General features: G+C 36.3%; 1 protein-coding gene across 2 annotated transcripts; it reads right to left on the reverse strand.

Annotated features, from left to right (window-relative positions):
* Positions 1-11999: 11999 nt before the first annotated feature.
* LOC111889565 (protein EARLY RESPONSIVE TO DEHYDRATION 15) lies at positions 12000-13771 on the reverse strand. 2 transcript variants are annotated; one of them, XM_023885711.3, is made up of 3 exons: positions 13618-13771; positions 12510-12894; positions 12000-12425 (listed from the first exon to the last, which is right to left on the reverse strand). In XM_023885711.3, exons 2-3 carry the CDS (start codon positions 12853-12855, stop codon positions 12259-12261), a joined length of 513 nt encoding a protein of 170 aa, XP_023741479.1. In that variant the 5' UTR covers positions 12856-12894; positions 13618-13771; the 3' UTR covers positions 12000-12258. The 2 variants fall into 2 exon arrangements, with proteins under 2 accessions (XP_023741479.1, XP_052619599.1); XM_052763639.1 differs by having other exon boundaries at positions 12510-12890; positions 13618-13741.
* Between the last annotated feature and the right edge of the window lie 531 nt (positions 13772-14302).

The raw sequence follows: 14302 nt of genomic DNA on the forward strand, positions 1-14302 counted from the left end.
CCATGGATGATCCATGGAGCTTTTAACCCATGGATCCTTGGAAAAGGAAAGGTCATGGGTTATTAGGGTTTCACCCTAATCATGTACACTATATAAGCATGCTTATGTTGCATGAAATAGCCACTAGTGGCACTAGTTGTGTGTGAGACTTAGGTGTGGCCGATTTCTATGTGTGTATACACTCTCTCAAAGTTTTCCATGAGTTTGTGGTGATTTGTGATTCCATTTGAGGCATTCACACTATTGGTGCTTGGCCCTCAAACTCCTTAAGAATCAAAGTCATCAAAAAGGTATGTAATCTCATCTAATACTTTTATGTTTAAAAGTACCCCATGCCATGTTAGATAGGTTATGAACCTTGGAAAATTATTATTTTGCATGTATTTAGACAAACATAGATCCAAGGTTTATTAGGGTTGCATGCACACTTAGGAAGTGTTAGATTGCTCAAAACCCAACAGAAGCTTCCCAGGACCGCGCATGGAGTAGATTCGATTTGGGTCATCATGGATCGATTGACCAAGAGTGCTCATTTTATTCCGATTCAGGAGAGCATATCGTCCGAGAAATTGGCCGACATCTATATTAGGGAGATTGTGGCGAGGCACGGGGTGCCGGTATCGGTTATCTCGGACAGGGATGTGCATTTTACTTCCAGTTTTGGAAGAGGTTTCATGACGAGTTGGGCACTCGTTTACATTTTAGCACCGCCTTTCACCCGCAGACAGATGGTCAGAGCGAGCGGACCATCCAGACTCTGGAGGATATGTTGCGGGCGTGCGTGCTAGACTTTGGTGGTAGCTGGGATACTTATCTTCCCTTGGCTGAGTTCTCGTACAACAACAGCTACCACGCGAGTATCGGCCGCCCTCTATTCGAGATGTTGTACGAACGGAGGTGTAGGACCCCGATATGTTGGGGAGAGGTTGGTCAGAGGGTCATGGGGAGCACCGAAGTGGTGCTCAAGACTACCGAGAGGATTCAGCAGGTTCGGAGCAGGCTTCAGACCGCGCAGAGTCGGCAGAAAAGTTACGCCGACAAGCGCCAATCCGACCTGGAGTTCTAGGTTGGGGATACGGTTCTCCTGAAGGTGTCGCCTTGGAAGGGCGTCATTCGATTCAGGAATAGGGGCAAGTTGGGCCCGAGGTATATTGGGCCCTTCAGGGTTGTAGCCTGGGTGGGCAAGGTAGCGTATAGGCTGGATTTGCCAGCCGAACTCAGTCAGATACGCAACACTTTCCATGTTTCTCAGCTGCGGAAGTGACTGGTAGACGACTCCGCAGTGGTTCCGTTAGAGGACATTCAGGTCGATGGCGGCCTGAATTATGTTGAGAGACCAGTAGCAATCATCGACCGGGAGTCGAAGGATTTGAGGAACAAGCGAGTGGAAGTCGTGAAGGTGCAATGGCAGCACCGGAAGGGATCAGAGTGGACTTGGGAGCCGGTGGAAGAGATGATGGAGCATTACCCCGAGCTATTTTTGGAGCAAGCAACAGACTTCGAGGACGAAGTCTAAAATAAGTGGGGGAGATTTGTAGCACCTGGTTCCTGGTATGTATTCTTGGTTATTAACTCTCCTTATATATTGCATTTTAACCTTGGACTCGGCGAGTTGAAGGACTAACTCGCCGAGTAGAAGCGGGACTAGACGCGGGATCTACTCTGTCTACTCGGCGAGTAGGCTCGTGGGACTCGGCGAATAGACCCTGTCTGGACTAAAACCCTAACCCGGGTGTTTGCACCCTATTTAAACGATCTAACCCAGCCTCCATTTCCCCTAGCACTCCCAGAGATCTGTAGAACGAAACCCTAGCCCCCTTTGTGTCCTTGTGGGTGATTTTTAGCTTTGTGAAGGTGGTTTGGAGCTTGGGAGAAGAAGGAGAAGGTTGAAGAGTGCAAGAAGGGAAGAAGATCCGGAATCTACTCTGTGAAGGGCTTCTATTCAGGTAGAAAAGTTCCTACCTTGATCTTTAGTTCCTTAAATCCCTTTTTTGTCCCTAAAAAGTGGTTTTAAGCCCTAAGAACCTAAATCTCTATGTGTTTATGGTTAATGTTCTGCAAGGACTTCGGATTTGGACCTTTTGGACATCCTAGTAGCATAAAGTCTCTGTGGTTGAGGTGATTGAGGTCCCTATTGAGTGTAGGACCTCTTAAAGAGCTTGGAATTGCATGTTTGAGCTCATAGGGCCATGCATGCACGTAAAGTTTGCAACTTTACGTGGTAAACATGACCTAGGACCATAGATCTGTGGTTTTGAAGCGTTGCATGTCTCAGATCTGGCCTACTCGGGAAATGGGTCGAGGGACTCAGCGAGTCCCAAAGGGGAACTCGGCGAGTTCTATGAAGATGGTCCTAGACTCGGCGAGTTGGATGAACAACTCGGCGAGTTGGATGAACAACTCGGCGAGTCCTATGAAGATTGCCTGGAGCTCGCCGAGTTGTTCTTCAAACTCGGCGAGTCATATGAACTTTCACAGAGCAAGAGGGGTTTAAGCGTTGAAGGTTCAACCCTTTGTACCTACATGCGGAATTAACCGTGTAACGTAGTCCCAAAACCCCAAACCCTCGTATGGGGTGTTCTGGTGTGGATTGGAAGCGAGTAGGGGATCCGCTCGAGGAACTCGGCAAGTTGCTCGCAGACTCGGCAAGTCGGGACTCGAGTCAGCCCCACAATCCCGAGTGGTGAGTCAAGGGTGACTCAGTGATTGGGGAGAGGGACTTGGCGAGTAGGAACGGATTAGTAAGGGAAGGACTCGGCGAGTTGCTCGCAGACTCGACGAGTCCAGTCAACTGGAAGTTGACTTTGACTTGGATTTCGACTTGGTCAAGGGTAAAAGGGTCATTTTACCCTAAGTACATCTAGCAGTGTTTGACTGATCGTTTTGTGGGAATTATAGCCGGAGGACGTCCGGAGCAGCAGCAGCAGCAGTAGACAGTCAGTTTCCGATCAGATCAGCAGCTACTTTGAGGTGAGTTACCTTCCAGTAGCGGTGGGTCTACGGCTACAATGCCGGCCCACCAGTAGGAGTTTTACGTTAGATGAATGTCTTTGTGATATCATCTAGGTTTGCTACTACACTATATGTTATATGCTAGCATGATGTGTTATATGTGATAGAAGTAGAGTTCGGTTGTTAGGACCGAAGGGTAGTTCAGACACCCCAGATATGTCTTATAATTTGTTATGTTATGATATATGGGTAAGTAGCAGTAGGGGGTGAAATAGTCCCCGAGGATCGGTTGTCAGGACCAACGGGTAGTCAGCACCCCAGAATAGCTTGACACGGGTAGACGGCACCCCAGAATGGCTGTACAGGTAGTCGGCACCCCAAAATGGCCGTAGTGGGTAGTCAGGCACCCCAGAATAGCCTGGCCGTATGTATGTTATGTGTTTGTATGGTATGTGGTATGATGGGGGAACTCACTAAGCTTTGTGCTTACGTTTTTCACTTGTTGTTTCAGGTACCTCTTCAACTAGGGGAAAGGAGCCAGCACGGTAGCGACATATCACACACACTCTTGTTTTCCGCACTATGGAATTCTGGGATGTACTCTGAATTATTACTATGATATTACCGGTTTTCAGACATGGATTATTGTTATGAATGTTTTGTAATGATGTTTCTATGTATTAACCTAAATTAAAAATGAAATTTTTAACCGGTATTTTTGGGACGTTACAAACTGTAAGCCCGAAGCTTAGTGAGTTTCCCCAAAATACCAACGACATACAGATATAACTATATCGTATAAACATATAAGAAAACAACAAGAACATGCATAATGAGCCATCAGTCTGACTGGACCGAATCCCGGTCCTCAGCCTATCTGGACCGCTCTCCGAGTCATCGGCACATCTGGACCACCTCCCCCCCCTTCGGGGCCTTCAGCCTATCCGGACCGCTCGCTGGGCCTTCGGCCTGACTAGATTTGCCCGGCCCGGGCCTGCAGTCTACACGGTCCGCCCGGGGTTTCTTGGCACTACAACACACAGCAAGACCTGCCTTAACCCTTCCCCATACCAATAAACATGTGCACATAATTATCGTACGCTAGCATGCAATAACAAAGAGTCATACAGATCTAACCGATCTCTAGCATAAACACCTTCCTACAACCAGGATATCAATCAAACAAATTACTAGCATATCAACCATCCTAAACTAGGATGTAATCTAACATAGCAACCATCCTAAACCAGGATGTAAATCATAAAGGGCCGGCCATGGTGTCGTAGACCTTGTTGATATAGTAAGGAGAACTCACCTCGCAGATGTCGACTCGGTAGATAAATCCCAACTCTCGGATCACTCGCCAAAGACTCCTCCACCTATTACCATAGTACAAGCATACTCATAAATCCTCAACCTCACAAGTACTCCATAAACTAACCAGTCAATCCTAGGTCAAATTCAAAGTCCTCAGTCAAGGTCAACAGTCGAGTTCTCATGATTTTTGATCGAAACCCTAAGGTCACCCGTCGAGTTTCTTTCTTGCAACACGTCGGCTACACACGTATTCATAACTCGGGGAAAAATTCATCCGACTCGCCGAGTTGTTCATATAACTCGTCGAGTCTAAGACAATCTTCATCGGACTTGTCGAGTTATTCATCAACTCTTCGAGTTCAATGGCCATCTTCATAAGACTCGCCGAGTCAACCTTGCGACTCGCCGAGTTCCTTCAGTCCTTAAGCCATGTAATGGCTCCAAATTAAAGATCTAAGCTTCTAGGCCATGCTTTTCACGTAAAGTTGCAAACTTTACGTGCATGCATGACTAAAAAGGCTCTTAATACCAAATCTAAGCTCTTAATGGGGTTTCATGCACAAGGAGGGCCTCAACCACGACCAAAACATGAACTTTGTTACAACTTCAGGTCTAGCCCATAGCTCACCAATATGACTCCCAAAAATCCATAGAACCCTAAAACTCAACCACAAAGAGATCTAGAAGAAAAGGGAGTAAAGATTACAACTTGATACCTCCAAAAGATGCTAGATGAGGTAAGTTATGTTTCCCACACCTTCCTTGCCTTAACTCCTTTGCTCTTCAAGCTCTTCCCTCCAAGCCAATCTTCTTTCCAAGGTCTAAAACACACCACAAGGAGTACCACACGAATTAGGGTTTCACTGAGCTCTCAAAGATTGTAAGGAGGCCAAAAGAGGCTGAGGCTTCTCTAAATATGGTGCAACACCCCGGGATTTAGGGTTTCATCTGCCAACTCCTACTCGTCGAGTCCCTTCTTGGACTCGGCGAGTAGGTCACTAAACACGCGATCCCACTCCGCTGCTACTCGAAGAGTAGGGCAACCAACTCGTCGAGTAGGACTTAAAACCAAAGAACCTTTTATTTAATCAATACCTGAGAATCGGGGCGTTACAAATAAAATTTATTGGTTGTGGTGGTCCGTCCTCCCCACCACAATCCTCGACGATAACGACCCACCATGAACCGAAGAGATAATATGCACGACCGTGGTTTGTGGCCACATAGACCACGACCCTCTTCGATGAATTTATGTCGGATGGTGTAATGGTGGTGGTTGTGATTAGTGATTGATGATTGTGGTGATCGGTGATTTTGGTGATAGGGTCGGTGGTGAATGGTGATTGGTCGTGTTGTTAGTGCTAGTAATGATAGATTTAGTGGTGGGGATAGAGTCGGGTAATAGCTGTTGTAGATTTAGTGGTGGTGGTGTCTACATTAAAGTATCGAACAAAATAAAAAAAGAAAAAAAAATAATAAGGATAATATGGTCATTTAGAAGCATTATAAAAAAAGGCAACCATAACAACAAAAAAATACAACACATGCAACTTTTGGAATCCAAAGTGACTACTCATGCCAAAATGTCAAAGAGTAGACTAAAAATACAAATCGATGTAAACCATATGAACAAAAAATGTAATTTATCTTTCTATAGATAAGATAAACATATTTGTTAAAACCTCTTTGAGTTCTAATTATCTTAATTAAGTATTTTTATTAAATGGTTTGTGACCTATTACGGGCGTGTTCGGTACGAAGTGTTTGGGAACGTTTGAGAGCTTCTAGCGTTTGATAAAACGTTCCATTTTAAACAAGAAGTCTTGTTTGGCACTACATGCTTCTAGCATTTAGTTTAAACAAAACGCTTTAAATCCAAATGTTACTTCATATAGCGTTTAACAAAACGCTACAAGCTACAAGCTATATGCTACCAACTAATTTTGTCGAACACGCTCTAGGTGTGGAGAAAAGATATATTTTTTCAAAAGATCAAGGGTTCAAATTTTATGTTGGAAAGATAATTAGACTTAGAAATAGGTTTAGTGGTATGTGTTAGCTTTTTAATATTTTTAATATGAGAAAATTACAAAAATAGTCAATTGTCTTAATTACTTTGTAGAAAATAGCCAAAAAACCCAACATTATAAAAATAACCATCAAAATCACAAATGGATTAAGCCCATCTGCGATTTCTCCATTTGATCTGCGAATGTACAAGTCAGTAAAGAACGAGCGAGCATTATGAGTTGTACGTTCGCATATGGTTTTTTCTTTTAGTGTTTTTGATTTTTTTTTTCCAGTATAAATACCCTCCGACTAAAATCGCAGATGAATTTAGTCCATCTACGATTTTCTCTGAAGTTCATCTACGATTTTGGGGTTTTTCATTTTTTATAACAAAAATACAAGTGTTTAAAGCATGGATACACAATAGTTCACATAAGGTAATTTCTCTTTATCTCTTTATCCATGCTTTAAACACTTGTACTTTTGTTTAAAAAAAACGAAAAATCCCAAAATCACAGATGAACTTCAAAGGAAATCGCAGATGGACTAAGTTCATTTGCGATTTTAGTTAGGTACGAGGGTATTTATACCGAAAAAAACTAAAAAAAACTAAAAAAAAACATGTGCGAATGTACAACTCATAATGCGCGTCCATGTTTTACCAATTTGTACATTCGCAAATCAAATGAGAAAATCATAGGTAAGCTTAATCCATCTACGATTTTGTTGGTTATTTTTCTAATGTTGGGTTTTTTTAGCTATTTTCTAGAAAGTAATTAAGAAAATTGATTATTTTTGTAATTTTCTCTTTTAATATTTTAATTTTTTTTCTTAAAAATAATTTAATAGAATACACAAGAGGTAAGGCATGGCACTATTAGTGGACACATATGCTTCCTTTTGTACCTCAATGTGAGTCATAAACCACATATAGTGAATGGCAAAAATGACGATGACATCATGACATATTTATAAATTATAATAGTAATGTTGTAATAATGTTGATAACAATATTAATGGGTTAGGACTTTCTTATAATAACAATAATAATAATAATAATAATAATCTTTTCGAATATATATATATATATATATATATATATATATATATATATATATATATATATATATATCATCTCTAATAAATAAATGTTTTTTTTATCACTTGTCACACTCTGATTAAATTTGCCAAATGTCATTTTGTGGTTATTTTGAATTAATTTTTTTTCCACATGTCGTTTTATAAGTTTTTCTATTTTTACTAAATTCCACATAATATTTTAATATAATAATTGCAATAAATGCGGTAATAAATAAATATTAATTTCATTAATGAACTTACCTTTTAATTTTTAAAATTCCACATAATATTTTAATATAATAATTGCAATAAATGTAGTAATAAATAGATATTAATTTCATTAATAAACTTACCTTTTAATTTCAAAATTCTCAAAATTAAAACTTATTAGTTTCTTTTATTTATTTAAATTATCTGTTTAAATTTAAAAGATAAAAAAACATTTCTATTACAATAATCCATTATTTTTCTTATTTTATTATAAATTGAAAGTTCTCAAATATTTTGACATTTATATTTAACTTTTTTTTTTACTTAATCCATATAATACATGGGTCTAACAACTAATATATATATATATATATATATATATATATATATATATATATATATATATATATATATATATATATATATATATATAGGTTTTTCTTATTTATATTTGATCACGGACACCTGTCATTTGAGAGTTTTATATTAAAAAAACATAAATTAAAGAAAAAAAATTTCTTTGAAAATAGAAAACTTAAAACTTTTATTAAAAAGTTAAATTAAATTAAAAGCTAATAGTTTTGAAAGGTTTTCAAAATTTTTAACTTTTAACATTTATATTTTATGTTATTTTACAACTTTAAAAACCTAAAACTACTTTTACATCTACTTTTACCTAACATCTCCATATTATCAAAACAAGATTTTCGTGTAACTATATTTTATTCTATAACTAGTGCCCATAGAATGTACATAATAATAATTAATTACAATATTCATATTATTTTTACCTTTTGAACATTTTATGGGGTTCTCTTGCTTAGATTTATACAACCATACTTTCAGCAGGGTTTATAGGCGTTTCTATTGTTTTTTTTTATAGCAAGTGACCTTAGGGTGTTAAATAATAATAATCTTAAATTATATTATTTATACTACTTTTACCTTTTGGTCCTTTTATGGGTTCCTTCCGCTTATATTTAATCAGTAATCACACAAATCATAACCTAACGGGTCTTTGTAGGTGTTATTTTATTTTATATAAAAACGAATGGCTATATGGTATTAAATAATAATAATAATTAATTATATTATTTATGCTTTTCTTTTATTTTTGGGCATTTTATGGGTTCTTTTTGCTTATATTTAATCATACAAATCATACTCGAATATGTTTTAATAGGTTTTATTTATTATGTAATATGCTATACCCAATAATTCATACTATTCCAGAAGCATCTCTCCAGCATATCCCCATATATGTCTTGATTAACTTTTCCTCTTTCATACGTCTCTCATATAGTCAACTATGAAGCTTCCACAATAGTCAAGAAAACCGTTTTTGCTCTATTTCTTTATACCTAACTTCTGAGCTTTATAAATACTCTTTACATTGGACCTAAAAAACCATCAACTTGCTACTCTTTCTTCATTCCTTTAAAATATCATCAATGGCAGGTCTTCAATACAACTTCTTTCCAACTGATTTTCTCTACCCTCAACCAACAAAAAAGATTACAGATGCCACCATTCCTCAAGTTTTTGCATTGAATAGCAAAAAACCAAAGGTTTCATTTGATGATTTGAACAAGATGAAGTCTTCTATTGGTGCCAAGAATCGGATCAAGACTCTTGAGCTTCTTCCTTCTTCTTCTTCTTCTTCTTCTTCACTTGACTATTTGGTGATAGATGAATGAATATGATCACCTCTAGTTATGCTTGTTTGAAAGATTGGTACTAGTTTAGGATTATTGAAATGTAGTTGTATGATTCTAGAGGGTGAGTAATGTATTTTTGTCAAAGTTAGAGGTTTCATTTTGAATTTAGGCTCAAATGGTCAACAAAGTTGTGCTTTGACCACAATGACTTATTGTTCAGTTTTTTACTTTTTAAGCTATACAAATACATGTCGTTAGACATGATTCTCTTATTCATTATTTTTCCAAATAGAGTTTGATGTGGATAATCGGTGGCCAATATTCAATACCTTTAAAAAGTTCTAATGGTGGGATCTATTTTTGTGGGTTTTTCTAAGTTTTTTTACCAAATTTGTGGTTTGGTACATAAAATCAGAACTATATATAACTTGCTCCAAACTTTGAAGTAAATATACTATTTTCAAAATGTAGTATCACAATAAAGCGGTTAGAAAAATCCATACAATGTTTGAAATTTCGAACATGTTTCATGTAGAATAAGGAAATAAACAGTTCGAAAAATACCAACAAAAATACAATTTCAGGTTCGAAAATATAACAAGCTAGTGAGTTTAGGATTTTCGAATTTATATGATATCTCATACATATATAACACTTATCTATCATATTTATAGTAAGTGAGATGAATATCTCTGAAAAATGATATTTGAAACTTTAAACCATAATTGTTTTTTTCCTTGTCAATTGCATGTTGTAAGAATTGCTACTAGCTCAACAAAGTTGAGCATAAAAGAACAATGAAGTTTTATTTTCTAAAACAAATTGGTGATAGAAGTAATTATTCAATTTCTTATATGTTAGCATGTTTTATCTTTTTACCAATGTAAGATCGAATTTGCATTCCAACATCTCTTTGTTTGCATAATGTGTTTTTCCTCACAAGAGTATAAATTTGAATTAAAAACATCGTTCAATTGAATCTATCATTTTAATAACAGTTACTTAAAACACAATTTTTGAAGTGTATATATGTTTTTTAAAGTGTAACAAAATTAAATATATTAATATTTTGTTATGATTGCTAGCAAGAAAAAAATAATCTGAATTTAACTCTTTATGGAATTAAATACTTGAAAAAAATATATATTGCAAGTTTAGGCATACAATGCGATTAGCATTACATTAATCTTGTCAAATCATTAAGTTTATTAGAGAGGTAATCACAAAAGTATTATTTTGAAAAATATATGAAAATAACATACTTTAATTTATTTGCCTAAATGTATATAAAGTCCGAAATAAACTATTTTGGATTTCAGAACCATAAAAACCAAATTTTTCAGTTCAATGTCACTTTTTAGCTTTCTTATTGTAATCTACTTGCTTTCGGACGGTTTTTTAAATTTTTTTTTTTCAAGTTTCAATAAAAACAGTTTTTTTTTTCTTAAAAATTCTAATCTGTTATTTGGATTTCAGACATGCTTTTTATTTAATCCAAAATGCTAAACTGGCAAATGCTAAATAAATCAGATAATTTCCTTTTATTTCTTAAAATTATTGGAGAATCTTTATAGGTATAGCATTATTAATGGACAAAGATACTTGCTTCCGTGTCACAAAGCTAGTCATAAACCACACACACATATTAAACGTGAATAATAATAATAATAATAATAATAATAATAATAATAATAATAATAATAATAATATTTTCTTAAGTTGGCATGCGCGCAGCGCACATGACTTTGTGGATTAATTTACGCATATTTAATTACACATATCATAACCAAACACGTTTTGTGGATGTTATTATATTTTTATTTCATAACTAGTGTCCATAAGATATATGTTAAACAAAAAATACAATCGAGATGAATAACGATGTAAAGACAGTGAGTTTTTGTCGTTTCATTTTTATAGAGTTGATATGGATATTCCATGATGAGAAGAAGATGGACCAGATCATATGTGTGTATTGTGTAACCATACCAAATTTTTTCATCGAGTTTTGGCCGGTAATTGGGTTGTGCTTTCCCTTCCCTGTTTTTTATATATTTTTCATTAGTTTGTTTTGATTGATAATACTAATTTTACCAATTTTTTGCAACACCAAAAAATGTTAAAAACTCTTAAAAATTGGTGTTGCAACATATCGGAAATTGACGTCAATTTCCGATATGTTGCAACACCAATTTTTTGAGAGTTTTTAAAAGTTTTTAACGTTTTAGTTTCTATAAAAACTCAAAAATAAAAGAAAAAAACTTCAAATTCAAAACCTACTCCATATAGCTTTAAAGAGTTTTTAGCACATCTAGCTATCATTGTTTGCACCTAATTACTTTGTCACTAATACTTCTACTGAAAAGAAAACCCAAAACTTTTGCATGCAAAAAATATACCTTTTGGTTTTATTTGTTAGTTTTTCATTTACCTTGCAATGCATTGTTTTTCGTTTTTTTGTGTTAGCATTCCTCGGTTATTTTTCTATTTTGATTTGTGTGACTCGCAAAATAGGAAGCCATTTTCATTTGTGGTTTAAGTGTATTTCTAATTCGTGTATATAAAGCTTAAGATCAAGTTATGATTATATTTTTGGTAAATAAAACCCCAGGATTTGTTCAAGATCAAGGTATGATTAGATTTTTGATAAACAAAACCCTAGGATTTGTTCAAGATTGTTTAAAATATATTTTCAGGGTCTATTGACATATATAAAGTTCTCAGACTTGAAAAATAAAAGCATCCACAGTATGAGTTTTTAGCAACAAAACATGATGAAATGTTCCATGAATTTCTACTTTTTGAAATTTTCTTTACAAATTTTTTAACTTTCCCTGGCTAGTTGAAATGAACGATGTTAGAGAGACTATGAACAAGGCTAGATACAGACGACAGCTAACAACACCTTGCTCTGTACACAAAAGACATTACTACCCTTACCCTCTTTTCTTTTCTTCAACACTGAATTATACCAAACGGAAACCTAACCTAGCCCAGAGAAATTGAAATTCCATCCAAACTTAACCAACATTTAACGAGGCTGCTGAATGCGCTGTCCACGTGACTTCGGGCTCATACTCACAGCTTTTGCTGGCTTCTCCCAATACCTAGCCACCTCCACCGGTGACTTCGGACCCCACTCCTTCATTGACTTTGACAAAGTCAAACCCCTCATCACTTCAGACTCCAATTCCAGACCTGATCATTTATAGACTTAGATTAATCTTAGCTATGAATAGTAATTGCTACGACTGAGTCCAGTAAGAAGGGTATGTTCTTTACCATTTGTGGGGATTTGCTTGAAGGTAGGTGATGGAGTGAAAGTGTTTGTTCTTTCCATTTCAGATAAAAGGAGGAACTGCTCATACTGTGCTTCCATGGTCAAAGTGTCTTCATCGGCTTCAATGGAATCAGGGAGGAGATCAGTGAAATCGAAGTCATCCACTGTGTTAGCAAAGAAACCATCTTCTCCCTGTTGCTGGCTAAGCCAGTAGTCATGGAACCAAGTGGAGGTTGTGACGAGGTCCCACCATTCCGGGGAGAAGTCCTCAACTTGGCGTACGGCGGCGGGGACAAACAGTGGGGCGTTGGGGTTGAGTGTGGAAGTTCTTCCTGAAACTAACGTCATTCTGTTTTTTTCGATCGAGCACTGGTGTGATTAGGCTACCTGACATGAACAAAAACTCATTAGTTGTGAAAATCAAAGCAAGTTTATTTCTCACTTCGCAGATCGATTGATAAGCAATATACTAGAAATATTATCGAACTCTTCATTTACTTGTAGGCATGAATGAAGTTTCAGGACTTCGATAGCAAACAGAATAGTGTGTTCGATTCATTATACCTAACTTCGTTATTTTGCAACTTTTTGAACATATCACTTCATGTCAAATCTTAATCAACACACCAAATGTCCAAGATCAAGATCGAGAAGCAAATCAAATCCATATGAGATCAGTCTGAACTACTTACGAGCACAAAAGAAATGATCGACGCACATAAGATAATCAACATAACCGCAGTAAGATCAAAACAAAGAAACAAAATCAAGAGCTAGATCGCAACTAGTTTTTTCGATGATCAAAACTAAAATCCAAACCGTGTAGTCTAAATAAAATTTCATGATCAGTCTAAATAACAGAAGCTTAAACCTAAAATCAAATTTGCGGATCACATCACGATTCAAGTCGTTATTAAACTCGTAATCACGCATAAACTATTACAAAACAAGAATTTAAGCGATCGAAGCCCAAACTTCGATGATCATCCGATTAAATCAGTCGAACAAATCACAAGCGAAACACACAGCAAACAGGAAATCAGATCAAACAGAACCGAAGATCAACAGTTGATTCAAATACAGTAAAGCAGAATTACAGTAAAATTATACCTTTGATGGATCGTTGAAAAATATCTCAAAAGCAAAACGTGGTTCGGAGCTTTTGGCTCGGGCAATCAGATAAGGTGCAAAGACACAACGACATGAGTATTTATAGGTCAGAATCGGAACGAATTCCAAGCCTGAGGCTCGGAACCGAACCAACCCCTTGAATTATATCCGAAGCTGTCAGCAGCCGACGCGCTTGACTCACACGTGTACGATTTCAAATGGGGGAAAGTGATGGGAAGGTGCTTGGAGCCCACCAATGAGTTGATGGATTATTACGGGGAAATGGACGGATGAGATTAAGCGTTTGTGCTTTTAAAAGTTTAATCTAAAGGTGACTTTTTTAGGCCGGTTTTGATTGGTGGGTCCCGAGTTAGCAACGCGACAAGCCCTCGACATAATTTGGGCTCCACCGAATTGTATGATATCTTTTTCTATTATTTTTATGTCTATATTTATATTGGTAAACAATCATTCCATATAATCAAGGGAAAATAACTTATAACAAATTTTGATTTTATGTATTTTCTATTTTTTTATACTATTTACCAATTTTATTTATTTATTTATTTATTTTTTGTGTGTTCTTCATTAGCTATTATGTAATATCATGACTCCATACTTAAATTGTAGATACCATCGTCAAAAAGCTTATGTAGATTTAAATAATCAAATTGATGCACGTTCT

Source organism: Lactuca sativa, chromosome 5, assembly GCF_002870075.4.
Source record: "Lactuca sativa cultivar Salinas chromosome 5, Lsat_Salinas_v11, whole genome shotgun sequence".
Classification (NCBI taxonomy): domain Eukaryota; kingdom Viridiplantae; phylum Streptophyta; class Magnoliopsida; order Asterales; family Asteraceae; genus Lactuca; species Lactuca sativa.